Source organism: Thamnophis elegans, chromosome 7 (assembly GCF_009769535.1).
Source record: "Thamnophis elegans isolate rThaEle1 chromosome 7, rThaEle1.pri, whole genome shotgun sequence".
In the NCBI taxonomy this organism is placed as follows: Eukaryota; Metazoa; Chordata; class Lepidosauria; order Squamata; family Colubridae; genus Thamnophis; species Thamnophis elegans.
Window position 1 is genome coordinate 76,192,337 of NC_045547.1, and position 16,496 is coordinate 76,208,832.

A 16,496-nucleotide genomic window follows, 5' to 3' on the forward strand; every position below is an offset into this window, starting at 1 on the left:
GTTAAGCGTGCCTGTTCTTTTGTTACTGAAGTATATTTGCCCTGCTTTATACATAGTTGGAAGTCCCAGATGTCCATACAGGTAGTCCTCGACTTACAACCATAACTGAACCCAAAGTTTCTGTTGCTAAGCGAGACAGAGGTTAAGGGAGTTTCCCCCCCATTTTATGATTTTATGACCTTTTTTGGCCCCAGTCTTTTAAGTTAGTAACACGGCTGTTAAGTGAATCTGGCTTCCCCTGTTGACTTTGCTTGTTAGAAGGTCGCAAAAGGGGAACTCACATGACCCCGGGACACTGCAACCGTCATAAATACGAGACAATTACCAAGCGCCTGAATTTTGATCACATGACAGTAGAGATGCTGCAACAGTCATAAGTGTGGAAAATGGTCATAAGTCACTTTTTCAGTGCTGTTGTTACTTCGAATGGCCACTAAAGGAACGATTGTAAGTCCAGGACTGCCTGTATACTTGTCTGTGCTCCTGAGTTAGTGGTGGGTTTCAAAAATTGTTTGAACCTACTCTGTGGGTGTGGCCTCCTTTGTGGGAGTGGCTTGCCGCCCATGTGACCGGAGGTAATCAGAGGTTTTCAAAGCAGTTTGAAACAAAAGGAAAATGTGATGATTTTCCTTGTTAAAAATCCTATCCGATGATCTGGCTGACCAGCTTGGGAATTCCATCATCTTTTTCTAGTTGCAGACATTAAAACACACTCAGTTTTTAAAAAAATGTAGTTTATAACTACTGGCTGAACAAAAATGGATTTGGATTTTATTGGTCTTGCATGCCGCCCATTCCCGAAGGACTCCAGGCGGCTTACAATAAAAGAGGGAAGGGGGATAAATAAGACAATACGAAATATAAAATACCACAACATTCACAGTTAAAGTGGGGCTGGATACTTCAACAGCCCCAGGCCTGCCAGAACAGCCAGGACTTAATAGCATTACGGAAGGCCGGGAGGGTAGTAAGGGTCCGGATCTCAGTGGGGAGATCGTTCCAGAGGGCTGGAGCTGCATCAGAGAAGGCTCTCCCCAGGGGGTCGCCAGCTGGCATTGGCTGGCAGATGGAATCCAGAGAAGGCCTAGTCTGTGCGATCGAGTCGGTCTTTGGGAGGTAATTGGCAGGAGGCGGTCTCTCAGGTACCCAGGTCCAATGCCATGCAGGGCTTTAAAAGTAACGACTAGCACCTTGAAGCGTGTCCGGAGACCAATGGGCAGCCAGTGCAGCTCGTGGAGGATAGGTGCAATGTGAGTGTACCTAGGTGCACCCACAATCACTCGCGTGGCTGTGTTCTGGACTAACTGAAGTCTTCGAACACTCTTCAAGGGCAGCCCAAAGTTGATAGCGTATTGAAAAAAAACCTGTATTGGCCCATACACCAGACCGAATTCAGGGGTCAGCAATCCATGGCTCTGGAGCCGCATGTGGTTCTTTCCTCCCTCTGCTGCAGCTCCCTGTCGTCAGTCGGCTCCACAATTGATAGGGCTTTCAGTTAGGATAGGTGGAGGAAAAAGGCTGCCATGCTAGGAGGAGACTCTATGTTGGGGGGGGAAGAGGACTTCTGGGTGTTCCAGAATTGAATGGGGGGCTTCGGGTTAGGACTTTTGTGGCTCTTTGAGTGTTTAAGGTGGCCGACTCCTGACAATCAAGGTTCTTGATTGTGCAAATCTTTTTAGGCAACTGACAGTGTTCAATCCACACTGATTACGTATCAATTTAGGATTCTTTTAATGACATGAATTCATTGTAAAATGAGAATAGGATCTTTACAGTAAAATAGTGGGGGTTTTCGTCAATCTTCTGAGTATATATAGTATGTCGTGATTCTTTTCTGGTGAGCAGGGGGACAAGTCTTGGGCTGAAAACAAACAGAGAATGGAAATAATTATCATTATTATTATGCCAAAACTGATTTTAACCAACATTATATTTTTTTTGAATGCTTGTATTGAAGTTCAAATTGAATTAAGGAGGATTTCAATCTCTCCTGCTTTTCCCAGGAGTTTCACTGCTTCCCATTGGCGTTGGCACCAAATATAATGCGGAACAATTGAAAGCTTTAGTGGGGCCATCTGCTAAAGACACCATCATCAAGTTGCAACATTTTGAAGACCTTCCTACAATGATCACGGTGGGGGATGAATTTATGAAGAAGCTTTGCACAGGTAAGCCCCCATTTCACTTCACACTCTAGGTCAACAGTCACAAGCTGGTGTTCCGTGACAAAATTTTGGTGATCCGCAGACAAATTATTTGCATTCTTTATATTGCACTAAATCAGGGGTCCTCAAACTATGGCCCCTGGGCCATATATGTGCAATGAACACTTGTGTTGCTGCAGAGAGTCTCCCCCTTTGGGGTCTTTTTGTGTGGGTTGGAGGGGGGCAGAAATTCCCACTTGGGGTCTGCTTCAGTCTCCTGGTGAGGGGCTTTGGGCGAAGGCTGGAGGGAAGTCCTGTTGGTGGCAAAGAGTCGGAGGGCCTCGTTCCAGTGGGACTGCATCATGGCCTGGAACTGGCTGATCATCTCAGGCCATTGAGCCTCCAGGCGCTAGTACCTGGCCTTACACTCCCTCAGGTCTTCCCTCTGGTTGGAAAGCCTCTGGTGATAGTCCTCAGTGAGGTTCTCCTGCTGAGCCTCCTTCTTGGTCAGATCCAATTTGAACTGAGCCAGCTTTTTTGCCAACCCTTTCTCATGGTGGCTGCTTAGCTCCAACAACTGCTTCCTGTTGGGGCCCTAAGCAATCTGGGCGGGCAGGCGAGGAGTGACTGGTAGGGGAGGAGCGAGTCGAGGCTGGTGAGGCACCCCTTGATGTGAGTAACATCGACTTGGCCACACCCACCCAGTCACATGACCACCTAGCCACTCCCACCATTCATTAGGCAGATTATGTTAGGGGTCCGCAGGATTTAAAATTATGAATTTAGTGGTCCCTGAGATCTGAAAGGTTAGTGAACCCTGCTCTAGATAAGCTCTCATTTTTTAAAAAGAAAAACATTTTTTAAAAAGTACAGCTATTGAATCTTTTATTTCTTACAGTTTTAAAAGAAAGTTCTATTTTCATATTTTGAGATGACAGCTGATGTCTCTGAGCAAATTGGCACTTCAGAATACCCTGCTTTAAAAATATTTCCCCATGTAAAAAATGGCGAAGAGAGAATCTTATTAAAAGGAATCAAAAACTGTGACCCAGGATGTGATAGGATTTCTCAGTTCATTAGTTAATTGTTCAGTGTGAATGTTGACACAGGCTTAAAAGAGGAATGTGTTAAGTCTCAGTAATCATAATTATTTGCAGAGATGGAAAATCATCCTCTTTATAATGGAAGCAAACACTATCCCCACAAATCAGATACAGGCTTCTGAAAATATGAAAATACTTTTTAAAAAAATCACCTATTTTCCAAAACCTATTCTCCAAAGCACCTGAAGGCAGAACAAGAAACAGTGGATGGAAACTAATCAAGGAAACAACCAACTTAGAACTAACTAAGTAGAAGTTCTTAAGAAGTTTCCTAAGAATTAGAACAATTAATCAGTGGAACAGTTTGCCTCCAGAAGTTGTGGGTGCTCCAGCACTGAAGGTTTTTAAGAAGAAATTTGTTAGAAATTCTGTTTATATAGAGCACCACAGAGCAAACAGACAGTGTGGTTTTTATCTCAAGTTTTATGATGATATCTTACAAATCGTCTTTGGATGGCTTACTTTTCAGAGGCCGCTCAGGAGTGCATAGATGAAGAGGGCAATATCAGAGCAGTAAGTATGTCCTTCACACGTTCTTTGAGTTTTAGAGACATCAACTATTATGGATAGCCAATTCACAAAGTTGGAGGGAACTGGTTTGGGCAGGAAATCTGAGGCTGAAGATGCTTCCATCATCTTGCGTTCCTATGAGTTAGCTTGCTTGGGTCCTTTCCTTCAAGTTGAAGTTGGAGTTGATGGTCACCATGACTATCCCGGAGCTGCTTTTCCAAGAGACAACTGGACTTTCTGGTTTTTCTTTGAGGATGCTTCACTTCTTATCCAAGAAGCTTCTGGATGGTGGGGGAATGGAAGGATTTATATTCATTGCAGACAGCTGGTCATTTGCATCCTTTTAGAGGGTCGGTGAGGCCACTTGGAGGTTTGTCTGTGTCCTCAGGGTCACCTGAATGGTGCTCCTGGTTCCTGTAGTCTGCAGTTTCTCCTCTGGAAATCCATTCCTATTCTCCCACCATTTCAAGGGTGTTCATCCCAAATTGCATAGCTAAAAGTCTGTAGAGATTCTCAGTCATCCAGAGATAAACCTCCAAGTGGCCTCAACGACCCTCTAAAAGGATGCAAATGACAGCTGTCTGCAAGGAGAATAAATCCTTCCATTCCCCACCAACCACTCAGAGCTGAAGAAGCTTCTTGGATGAGATGTGAAACGTCTTCAAAGAAAAACCAGAAAGTCCAGTTGCCTCTTGAAAAAGCACCATTCAGACAACCATGACCTGGATGACTGAGAATCTCCGTAGACATTCACCCTGAGTGTGTTTGTGGCTTTCTGTCTGTAGGGGGAAGTCTTGCATTGTCGGTTTTGTTGGATTGCTGGAGCCCTTGGCTCGTTCAAGACGTTTTCTCAATTCTTTCCCATCGACAAATTTGCCTATTTTCCCCTATAAAGATCTTAAACGATTTGGCATCTCATCAACGGAGCGCACGCTAATGAAAGCAACACAGAACCTCTTCTGCCAAACTCATGCGTGAAGCCTTTTTTTAAAAGTCCCTTTATTTCTATCGGGCTGAGGAATCCGTGGAACTAAATTCTTCCATCTCGGCCAAGAGCAACTGAGCCACTTTTTATTACTGGGGGGAAAAAATACACCAATATAATTTTCTTCAGTTTCTTTGGGTGGGCAACGTGGGGATTCGTACTGTGCACTTGACTGCATGAAGATCCTTCTTCTTGTTTGGTCTCTTAAGTCCTGTGCAACTCTTTTCAGCTCTGTGGACCATACCACGCCAGGCCATCCTGGCCTCCACTGTCTCCCAGAGTTTGCTAAAATCCATGGTCATTGTTTCAATAACCATCTCATCCATTACCGTCTCCTTCTTTTTTTGCCTTCCATCTTTCCCAACATCGGGGCCTTTTCCAAGCAGTCTTCTCTTCTCATTAGGTAGCCAAAGTATCATCCTCCTCTTTTAATGACCCATAATCCCTCAGGGGCTGGAGTCTGGCCAAGTGAATGGAGCAAAGTATTTACTGGCCGAATGCTCTTCCTGTTGCCAGTACGGAGTTCTATTCAGCAGATATATTCTCATTGTGCCCAGAGAGAGAGAAATATCTGCCTCTATCTAGGATTGAACTCACAGCCTCCTGGTTGTGAGGTGAGAACTCCACCTCGAGGCCACCGCGCCACCTCTTTGAGCTTCAGTATCTGTCCTTCCAAAGGGTTGATTTCCTGTAGGGTTGACCAATGTGGTCTCCTTGCCCTCTCTCGAGATTTTTCTCCAGCGTTACTGTTCGAAAGCATCAATTCTTTGACACTCGTCCTTCCTTACAATCCACTGTTTAAAGTCTTTTGAGGTTGTCCATAGAGTTTTCTTGGTAAGGATCCTAGAGTGGATTGCCTTTTCCTTCTCTAGTGGACCATCCGTTTTTCTAAACTTTCCACTACAGGAGTGGCCAAAATTGTGGAAACCTTTTGAGAAAAGTGTATAGAGTTGCACACACTGGGAACAGGCTCCAGCTGTTTGCCTGCCTCACTCATGTCTGACTCCAAAGGCAGTTGATAACTGGCATACGGCTCTGGCCCCCTCTCTGCTTTTGACACAGAACCCTCATCAAAGCCTTCCCCAGACTCCAGGATTGGCCCATGTTCTTCCCCAACCTCTTCACTGTCCGAATTTGCTGCCAGCTTCACTGGCTGCTGGTGGGCCACAACAGTCCCTTACTAATGTCAGTTTTTCTTTTCCAGAATTGATGGGTGTGTGCGCGCACACACACATATGGAAGGTATGCCAACCAGCGTAACATTAAGCATTCTTCTCGCCCATCAAACTGATTCCACATGGTCATTGTTCAGCAATCTTAGCACATAATGAATCAAAGTACAATATTAAAACCCCGGGGATTCCTGGGAGAAGGGATGATCCCACCGAAATCAGTGGAAAATAAACTCACTTCGACTGGTTTAGGTCCAGAATTTCTATATACCAATTTCCCCCAATTTGGAACGTTTCCAGTTGCATAGATGGCTAGAAATTCTCAGGAATAGCCATGCTGGCTATGAATGAAAGGCTAGGCATTGGAAAAGGACCCAAATTTGAGGAAAGCAATTCTGCACCGTTAAATCTTTTTCCAGGCGAAAATAATGCTGAATTTTGTTACTGTCTTTTGTTGATGTCTTTCTTCTCTCACGGACGTTCAGATCAGGACTGTCCAACTTAGGCAACTTTAAGACTTTTGGACTTTGGTTCCCAGAATTCCCCAGCTAACATGTCAGGCTAAGGAATTCTGGAAGTTGAAGTCCATAAATCCTCAAGTTCCCAAGGTGAGATATTAGTGGTGGTTTTCACATTATGTTACCACTGGTTCTCCGCCACTGTGCCCGCTCGTTTTCCTTGCCTTCCACGCATGCGTTTTGCTCATCCATGCGCCCGGCCTCAAAAACATGCCTCAATAGGACAGCATAGAGCCAGGGTGAGTGGGTCAGCCCACCAGCGATTTCCGCTACCAATTTGGGCAAACCGGTCCGAACCGGCTGAATACCACTTCTGTTAGACATCCCTGCTTTAGGTTATAAATCACAATTTGGTGCCCATTGAACAGAGACCACCGAAGAAATACACCTTGAGGATTTCCTTAACCTCAGATCTTATTTTTAACTTTGCCGCGTCCTTTTGTGCAGCCTGGTGACAAGTGGCAGTTGCTGGATGAGTGTTATAGTGTGACCTGCTTACAAGGTGGCCACACAGAACTGAAAAGCCACCGACATCCATGCGAGAGGATGGCCAAGCCGACGTGCCACAACAATTTCCCTGCTGTTAAAGTAGAGGAAACCTGCGGCTGCCGTTGGGTGTGTCCTTGTGAGTAGTTTTTTTTTAATCCGTATATTTTTTCTGTAAAATCTCACCAAGGGAGAATTAACAACTCAGAGAAAGGGCTTCAGCTGATTAGAATATGGAATACCAAGTAACATCATCCAGGAAATGACCATCTAACTGAACATTGAAGATATCTATCCTTGGCAGAAAGGAAGGAAGGTAGGAAGAAAGGGAAAGAAAGAATGAAAGGAAGGAAGGAAGGAAAGAAAGAGAGAGAGAGGAAAGAGAGAGAGAAAAAGAATGAAAGTAAAACAGAAAGGGAAGGAAGGAAGGAAGGAGGGAAGAAAAGAAAGAAAGAAAGAAAGAGAAGGAAAGAAAGAAAGAAAGAGAAAGAAAAAAAGAGAAAGAAAGAAAGAAAAAGAAAGAAAGAGAAAGAATGAAGGAAGGAAAGACAGAAAGGGAAGGAAGAAGGAGGGAGGGAAGGAAAGAAAGAAAGAAAGAAAGAAAGAAAAAGAAAGAAGGAAGGAAGGAAAGAAAGAAAGAGAAAGAAAGAAAGAAAGAAAGAGAAAGAAAGAGAAAGAAGGAAGGAAGGAAAGACAGAAAGGGAAGGAAGAAGGAGGGAGGGAAGGAAGGAAGGAAAGAAAGAAAGAAAGAAAAAGAAAGAAGGAAGGAAGGAAGGAAGGAAGGAAGGAAAGAAAGAAAGAAAGAAAGAAAGAAAGAAAGAAAGAAAGAAAGAAAGAAAGAAAGAAAGAACCACCAACCCCAAATAAAGGATAATCTTGCCAATATTGTTTGAGGGAAGGAGAGGAAAGAATCTCATTCTTTATTAGAAAGAGGCAATTAAATATAGAACCTCATAAAGTCATCTTTTTTGGTTATTTAAATCTAAAACCTACTGAAAACTCACATAGCTGCATAATGTTCTACTGCATCTCTGAATTTACAATCCACATGTGTCACAGCCCTTAGCACACTTTGGAGACATCACTGACCCAGAATCTGTAGGGAAGGACCAGCAGAACCTGGGGGCGGAGTTAAAAGAGGTATCAGCGCAGAATCCCTATGTAGCCACCAGCGAACTAACTCCAACCTCCCTTGAAATTCCATTAGTCCTTATCTTACTCTAATCAGGGCCTAACTGTTACTTGAGAAGATTCTTTTGCATTGAGTGTAGCAGGGGTGTCAAACTCAAGGCCTGGGGGCTGAATCCGGCCCACAAGGTGCTTAGATCTGGCCCTCAGGGGTGCCCTGAAAACAGCAAAGAACTGGCCCATGGTGCCTCTGCCAGAAAAAAAAATGGAGCTCGGAAGGGCCGCGTGCAACCCTCACGAGCTCCATTTTTGCTGGCAGAGGGTTGCAGGAGGCTGTTGCAGCTGAAAATGGAGCTTGAGAGTTTTTGCTGGTCGAGTGCTCAGGCCCCCATAGTTGTCCCCAACACGAGTGATATCAAGCTGGCCACATTCACCTTGGCCACGCCGACCCTGGCCCTCCAAGGTCAAACACAACCCTGATACGACCCACAATGAAATGGAGCTTGATACCCCTGGACTATAGCAATAAATCCGTTTAATTGGACCTTCATGTGGAGCAGCGGTGGGTTCCGGCTGCTACGGTGCATGCACAATACTAAAAAAATGCTTCTGTGTATGCACAGAAGCAAAAGACAAGATGGCGGCACCTGTGGCGCTGCCGAGAGAACCAGTTTGTGGGCGGATGGCAGGCCGAGTTATTACTTACTTGGCCGAACCGGGCCGAACCGGTTGGAACTCACCTCTGATGTGGAGACGCCTGAGAGAACCTCTTACCTGCACTTCAGATTTTCATTCTGCCGTGGGAAAATTTCAGGATTCCATAAATCTTTCCAAAAGTTGAGGGCCTTCAAAGTATTTTGCCCTTGGATCTTCCACAAGATCCTGAAGTCCAACTGCCTCAACGGATGGATTTCTCTGTTTAGGAGATCAGGGTTGAAATTTTCCTCTCCACTTCCTGCTCTTGATATGCAAATGCGGAGCTTGTAAATTAGTACAAGGGGACAAATATAGAGTGCCTTCTGGCAATCCCGCGGCGTGGAACTCTTCTGTTCTTGGAAGCAAAGAATTATGAGACAAAACCCCCATGCTGAGCAACGGTACTTGACATGCGGGCTTCACCATCAAGTGATTTACCGCCAAGGATGTGATTTTGTATTCATTGAGACAGAAACAAGAAAAAAAGGTCACATAAATAAGTTGGTTTCAAGATGATAGAAACTCCTTGGCCAGCTGTCGAGGATACACATATCCTCACACATATACACACTAGCACATATGTGTGACAAGATTTAGCAATAGCAGTTAGACTTATATACCGCTTCATAGGGCTTTCAGCCCTCTCTAAGCGGTTTACAGAGTCAGCATATTGCCCCCAACAACAATCCGGGTCCTCATTTTACCCACCTCGGAAGGATGGAAGGCTGAGTCAACCCTGAGCCGGTGAGATTTGAACAGCCGAACTGCAGAACTGCAGTCAGCTGAAGTAGCCTGCAGTGCTGCATTTAACCACTGCGCCACCTCGGCTCTTTTTGTATTTCTGTTGTTGTTTTCCTTATTGAAAGGGATGGGGTGGCTCGGTGGCTAAGATGCTGAGCTTGCCCATCAGAAATATCGGCAGTTCAGCGGTTCGAATCCCTGTAGTATTGCGTAACCGAGTGAGCTGCTGTTGCTTGTCCCAGCTTCTGCCAACCTAGCAGTTCGAAAGCATGTAAAAATGCAAGTAGAAAAATAGGAACCACCTTTGGTGGGAAGGTAACAGCGTTCCGTGCGCCTTTGGCATTTAGTCATGCCAGTCACATGACCACAGAGATGTCTTCGGACAGCACTGGCTCTTCGGCTTTGAAACGGAGATAAGCACTGTCCCCTAGAATCGGGAATGACTAGCACATATGTGTGAGGGGAACCTTTATCTTTACCTTTCCTTATTATCCGTGTGTCTTCAAACATTCATGTTAAAAATTGTAATATTCTTTGGGGGGGGGGGGTTGTACGTTTAAATTTTATTTAAATTGAATTTGCCTTCAGAGGAGTGGTGGACAGGAGAGATGTAGGCTTTTGAGATGTATTCAACCCTTGGTGAAAAACATTCACACTGTAAATGAAATATATGTTGAACCAAATAAGGCAATTTCATTTCTAAATTTTAGGGAACGCAAGTTGATTTTAATGTTTCTTCTTCCAATGTGTAAATTATTGGCTGCCTCTAAGGCAGGGGTGGGTTTCTCGCCCCGTTCCAACCGGTTCGGTTGGAACGGGGCCGGCGGCGTCCCCGTGCACGCGCACAGCGCACGCATGCGTACTAGCATCTGTGCGATGCTCCAGCTGCTCCTGGAGGATTGCGCAGGCGCTGTATGCGTCCTGCACATGCGTGGAAGCGCAGAACTCGTCAAAACCGGGTAAGGAACGCGGGCGGGCGGGTGGGCCCTTCGCCATTCCCGGAAGTTACTTACTTCCGGGTTCGCCGACCAACCGGTTCGTGGGGACTGCCGCGAACCGGTTGAAACCCACCCCTGCTCTAAGGGTGTCTTTCTTAGAAGGCTTTTATAGAGAGAAATAGGACAAGGCAAAGGCTGCATATCCCAGAGCATAATTGAAGGCATATTTGTTTTCTCATTGAGGGAAGATGTGTCTTTTTTTTAAAACTCGTGGTGGGATGCATTTGTATAAAAAGGCTTCCCTCCACCAAATTTGCTTCCCATTGGAAGGTCCGTCTTCACAGTAAGATGCAGAGAATTGTTCTGAGAAGTCACTTGATGCTACTGTTGGGAGAAATGACCATCTGGGTTCAGCTCCAAGTGGGGAGAAAGACACTGGAAACATGGAAGCTGATTGGAAAGAGGGTTTATTGATGGACAGGACCACATGGATTTGAAGTCCTGGTGCAGCTGAACACATGGAGTTGAGAGAGAGAGAGAGAGCCCTCACCCGGGCCTTGCCCTTGAGCTTCCTGTTCCTGTGCAAGAAAAGTATTCTATTGGTTGTCAGACTCCTAGGGGGCTATGCAGGAGTCGTAGCTAACTTTTTAGGTGGTCAGAATTAAGTTTGGTTGAACCTTGCTGGGTGATGTAATGTCCCCAGGTGATTTCTCTCGACCTGTGTGGCTGTATGATTCTTGTTTATTTTAATCACGTGTATTGTGTTTCATGTTCCCCTTTCTCCCCTTTGAGTTGTTCGCCGCCCTGCGTCCCTCCCGGAGAAGGGCGGCATACAAATAAACTACATCTAAATCTAAATCTAAATTTCGCAATGCCTTGAGACTCTGCTGCTAGATGGGTAGAGGGCTAATCCTATTATGTCCTGAGGGCAGGGGTGAAATCCAGCATCTTCTGACAGGTTCTGAAGAACCGGTAGTGGAAATTTTGAGTAGTTCAGAGAACTGGTAGCAGAAATTTTGACTAGTTCGGAGAACTGGTAGCAGAAATTTTGACTAGTTTGGAGAACTGGTAGCAGAAATTTTGACTAGTTCGGAGAACCGGCAAATGTCACCTCTGGCTGGCCCCAGAGTAGGAAATGAGATTTTGCAGTACCCTTCCTCTGCTACACCCACCAAGCCACGCCCACCAAGCCACGCCCACAGAACCAGTAGTAAAAAAAATTGAATTTCACCACTGCCTGAGGTTCATGTCGGATGGGAGGCTGAGTCAACCATGAGCCTGGTGAGATTCGAATTGTCAAATTGCAGGCAGCCGGCAGTCAGCGGAAGTAGCCTGCAGTACTGCACTCTAACCACTGTGCCACCTCGGCTCTATGGAGTTCTTGAAGTGGCCAACGTAAGTGTCCTTGCTGAAGTTCTCCTTACATGTGTGCAGCAGAAAGAAAGGAGGGGTATGTAACCAGTAAGTTGTGCTCCTCCGAAGATCATCTTTTAACCTCCTCTTTATAGGTACCTGCATGGGAAGTTCAACCAGGCACATTGTCACCTTTGATGGCCTGGATTTTAAGCTGACAGGCAACTGCTCCTACACCTTGTTTGAAGACAAAGAAGAAGACATTGAAGTGACCCTTCACAATGGAGCGTGCAACTCAGTCCCCAGACTCAACTGCATGAACGCCATTGAGATCACACACCAGGGCTTCTCTGTGCAGCTCTACGACAACATGACGGTAAGAGACCGGCAAGAGCAAACGAAATAAGAGTAGGTCAAGGTGGCTCCTTTTTATTTTGATTTGATTAGGGTGGTTCCGTGAGAGGGGACTCAAAAAGCACAACAGAATTGCTCAAATGCCCCCATAGACTTCATTTCAAGACAAATAATTGAGAGCCTGGTTGGTCTTGCAGTGAAGGATACCAGGTTAGAAAGCAGGAGACTGTGAGCTCAAGTTCCACTTTAGCCATGAAAGTCAGCTAGGTGACTAGGGGTCAACCACCAGGAGACTGAGAGTTCTAGCCTCACCCTAGCCCTGAAAGCCAGCTGAGTGATTGTTGGTCAATCTCTCTCTCTCTCTCTCTCTCTGTGTGTGTGTGTGTGTGTCTCTCTGTGTCTCTCTCTGTCTCTCCCTTTTTGTTTCTCTCTCTCTGTGTCTTTCTCTATCTCTCTCTGTCTCTCCCTTTTTGTCTCTCTGTCTGTCTCTGTCTATCTCTGTCTCCCTCTCTGTCTCTGTCTCTCTGTGTGTGTCTCTCTGTCTTTCCCTCTGTCTCTCACTCTTTTTGTGTCTCTCTGCCTGTCTGTCTCTGTCTGTCTTTCTCTCTCTGTCTCTCTCTGTGTGTCTCTTTCTTTTTCTCTCTGTCTATCTTTATCTATCTTTGTCTATCTTTGTCTATCTGTCTCTCTGTTTCTCTCTTTCTCTGTGTGTCTCCCTCTTTCTCTGTGTCTCTCTCTGTGTCTGTCTGTCTCTCTCTGTCTCTGTCCCTCTCTCTGTGTGTCCGAGGTGGCGCAGTGGTTAGGGTGCAGTACTGCAGGCCACTTCAGCTGACTGTTATCTGCAGTTCAGCAGTTCAAATCTCACCGGCTCAAGGTTGACTCAGCCTTCCATCCTTCCGAGGTGGGTGAAATGAGGACCCAGACTGTGGGGGCAATATGCTGACTCTGTAAACCGCTTAGAGAGGGTTGAAAGCCCTATGAAGCGGTATATAAGTCTAACTGCTATTGCTATTGTGTTTGTGCATGTCTCTCTGTCTCTCTCTCTTTGTCTCTCTGTCTCTCTGTCTTTCTGTCTGTATCTCCCTCTTTGTCTCTGTCTCTCACTCTCTGTCTCTCTGTCTCTTTGTCTCTCTGTCTCTTTGTCTCTCTGTCTCTCTCTGTGTCCGCCTGTCTCTCTCTCTTTGTCTCCCCTCCCTCCTTCTCTCTCTGCCCCAATTAATGTACATTTGAAGTGACAATAAAGTTACTCTATTCTATTCTAAAATGGCCCCAACCACATTTGCAGTAATCACTCTTTCTGAGCAAGACTGAATCTCCTTTTCACAGGCTTTGCTCTGGGACTGGACAAAACCCAAATTCCAAGACAAAACAGGGTAATTCGGAACAGATTGCCATTTAATTGTGCTGGGTTGCACTAGACGGCAGTAGCCACTCCAGAAGTCTTGTCTGCTGCCAACGTGGCATCACAAGTATGCCAGAAATTATTATTCCCCCCCCCCCCTTCTTTGGGGCTTCGTATCACCTGCCATCCTTCTGCTGGTTGGGGAAATGAGTTTTGCTTCCCACTCAAGACAGCTGCCCTTCCACTCACACATTCTCCCCTACACAGCTACTCCTCAACTTCACAGCCATTTGTTTAGGGAACCATTCAAAGTTACAACGGCATGGAAAAATAGTGACTTATGGCTGTTTTTCACACTTGGCGATCGTTGCTAAGCGAACCACAGTCAATGGATCAAAGTTGAGACGCTTGGCAACTGACTCATATTTATGATGGTTGCAGGGTCTCGGGGGTCATGCGATCCGCTTTTGCGACCTTCCGACAAGCAACGGGGAAACCAGGTTCACTTAACAACCAGGCTGCTTAACTCAACAACTGCAGAGATTCCCTTAACAACTGTGACAAGAAAGGTCGCAAAATGGGGCGAAGCTCACTTAGCGGATGTTTTGCTTCGCAACAGAAATGTTGGGCTTGATTGTCGTCATAAGCCGAGGACTGCCTGCCTTCCGTTATTGTTATCTGTTCCCCAATGAACAGATTGGAGGCGTCCAAGAAGGGCCCTTCCGCCTTCGCTTAGCAACATAATTTTTGAGCTCAATTGTGGTCATAAGTGGAGGACCTAGTTCACCACTTACGACCACAATTGAGGCCAAAATTTACGTTGCATAAGTGAGGAATTTATGAAGTGATTTCTGTCCCGTTTCCTTGGCACATTTGTTAAGCAAATCCCCGCAGTCGTTAAATGAGCAGCGCTGTTGTTAAGTGAATCTGGCTTCCCCATTCGCTTGTCAGGAGGTCACAAAAAGGGATCACGTGACCCTGGGACTGTCATAATTGCGAGTCCATTGTCAACGGGGATGCTACAACAGTCGTAATTGTGAAAATTGGTCCTAAGTCACTTTTTTCAGTGTTGATGTAACTTTGGTCACTAACTGGAACGGTTGTAAGTCGAGGACTACCTGCACTTTGCTTTCAACCTTGTGGTGTATTTTAGCTGCCCCTTCAGATCCACGTTGCTTTCAAGTGGAGGTGCTTGAGCTCTGTGGTTTAATTCAGACATTGCTGGAGCATCATCCCTGAAGCTTTTCAAGAAGAGACTGGACTGCCATTTTTCTCAGGAACGGTGTAGGGTCTCCTGCTTGGATGAGGGGGGGGGTGGACTAGATGACCTACAAGGTCCCCTCCAACTCTGTTAATCTAATCCAATTCTTCTTCAACCCACTTTTCAAAACAGGTGGCTGTGAATGGCCTGGAAGTTACACCTCCTTATAACAACGGTCAATTAGAAGCCAATATCTACGGGACGATAATGCACGAAGTCAGGTTTTTGCAAGTGAACCACACCGTGGCCTTCACCCCAAGCAACAATGAATTCACCTTACAGCTTAGCCCAAAGAGCTTTGCCTCAAAAATGTATGGACTTTGTGGTACGTTCGAAAAGTCCCTCCCCCAAGGGCCATTTCTGAGTGTTTCACGACGACCGGAGCCTTTCAAATGTTGATATCTCTATAGTAAATCCTTGGTTTAATTCAGTGTTCTCCAACCTTGGCAACTTTAAGACTTGTGGACTTTAACTCCCAGGTTCCTCAGCCAGCAAAGCTTAATTGATCAATTGGTCTAATTGATCTCTCTTAAATGCATTCGGTCTCTAGAAGGCCTTGTGGTAAGACCATAGTTGGAGTGTTGTATCCAGTTTTCATCACCACAATATTGAAAAGATTGTGGAGACTCTAGAAAGAGTGCAGAGAAGAACAACAAAGATGATGAGGGGACTGGAAGCTAAAACATATGAGCAGGGCCGGATTTAGATGAAAAGAGGCCCTAGGCTATTCCACTTATGAGGCCCTTTCACCTCCCATTTTTAAGTTTGTAAATTACATGAGAGACAATAAAATACATCATTACTGTGATATATATCAATATATATCAATATATATAGCTGGCCTCCCGACGGAGGGCGGCTCTGCTCTGCGGCAAAGGCAGCGAAGCCAGCCGCCTTCCCTGCTGCGCTCAGCTGCCCGGCTCGGCCCCCTCGCCCTCACCTGCCTGGTCGCTGGTGGGCTCCGCGTTGACGGGGCAGCTACTGGGAGTGGCCGCGTTCTCGCCCGACCGCCTGTGCCGGGAACGTGGGCAGGCTCCTCAACTGCCACGGCACTGGAACCATTTTAACCAATACATTTTTATGTTTGTTTATTAGTCATATGCGTAGAATTTCTCCTTATTTTCGGTTCAGTGTTTTAGTGTTCACTGTTTTTAGAATAGTGTAATTTTAATTTTGCTAGCAATTTGAATGTAGGCCCCTCTTGATCTTGAGGCCCTAAGCTGAAGCCTAGTTAGCCTATAGGAAAATCCGGCCATGCATATGAGGAATGGTTGCATGGATTGGGTATGTCTAGGCTAATGAAAGGAAGGACTAGGACAGCCATGATAGGGATGTTCCAGAGTCTAAGGGGCTGCCCCAAAGGTGGTCAGCCTATTTTTCAAAGCGCCTGAAGGCAGAACGAGAAACAATGGATGGAAACGAATCAAGGGGAGAAGCAAGTTAGAACGAAGGAGAAATTTTCTAACAGTTAATCGGGGGGAACTTCGGAAGTTGTGGAAGTTTCCTCACTCCAGGTTTTTAAGAAGAGGCTGGACAGCCACTTGTCTGAAATGGTATAGGGTCTCCTGCTTGTTCAGGGGGTTAGACTAGAAGACCTCCAAGGTCCTTTCCAACTCTCTTAGTCTGTATTTTGTAAATGTAGAAAACTCCATTTGGATCTCATAGAGATTCTGCTGGCAGGGAAGCCACCCCTTCCTCTGTTCAAGTCTTGTATTCCTCAGCATAACAAGTTGGTAAGTCGGAAAAAAAAGAGGGGGAATGAAGA

The 16,496-nt window shown here is 45.7% G+C and overlaps 1 protein-coding gene across 1 annotated transcript in view; it reads left to right on the top strand.

Annotated features, from left to right (window-relative positions):
• The window catches only part of VWF (von Willebrand factor), a 185,105-nt gene that overhangs the window by 107,867 nt on the left and 60,742 nt on the right, over positions 1-16,496 (top strand). Inside the window, 5 exon segments of the mRNA XM_032221125.1 lie at positions 2,004-2,168; positions 3,717-3,760; positions 6,880-7,057; positions 11,930-12,150; positions 14,864-15,056. Coding sequence (XP_032077016.1) covers positions 2,004-2,168; positions 3,717-3,760; positions 6,880-7,057; positions 11,930-12,150; positions 14,864-15,056 — 801 coding nt within the window.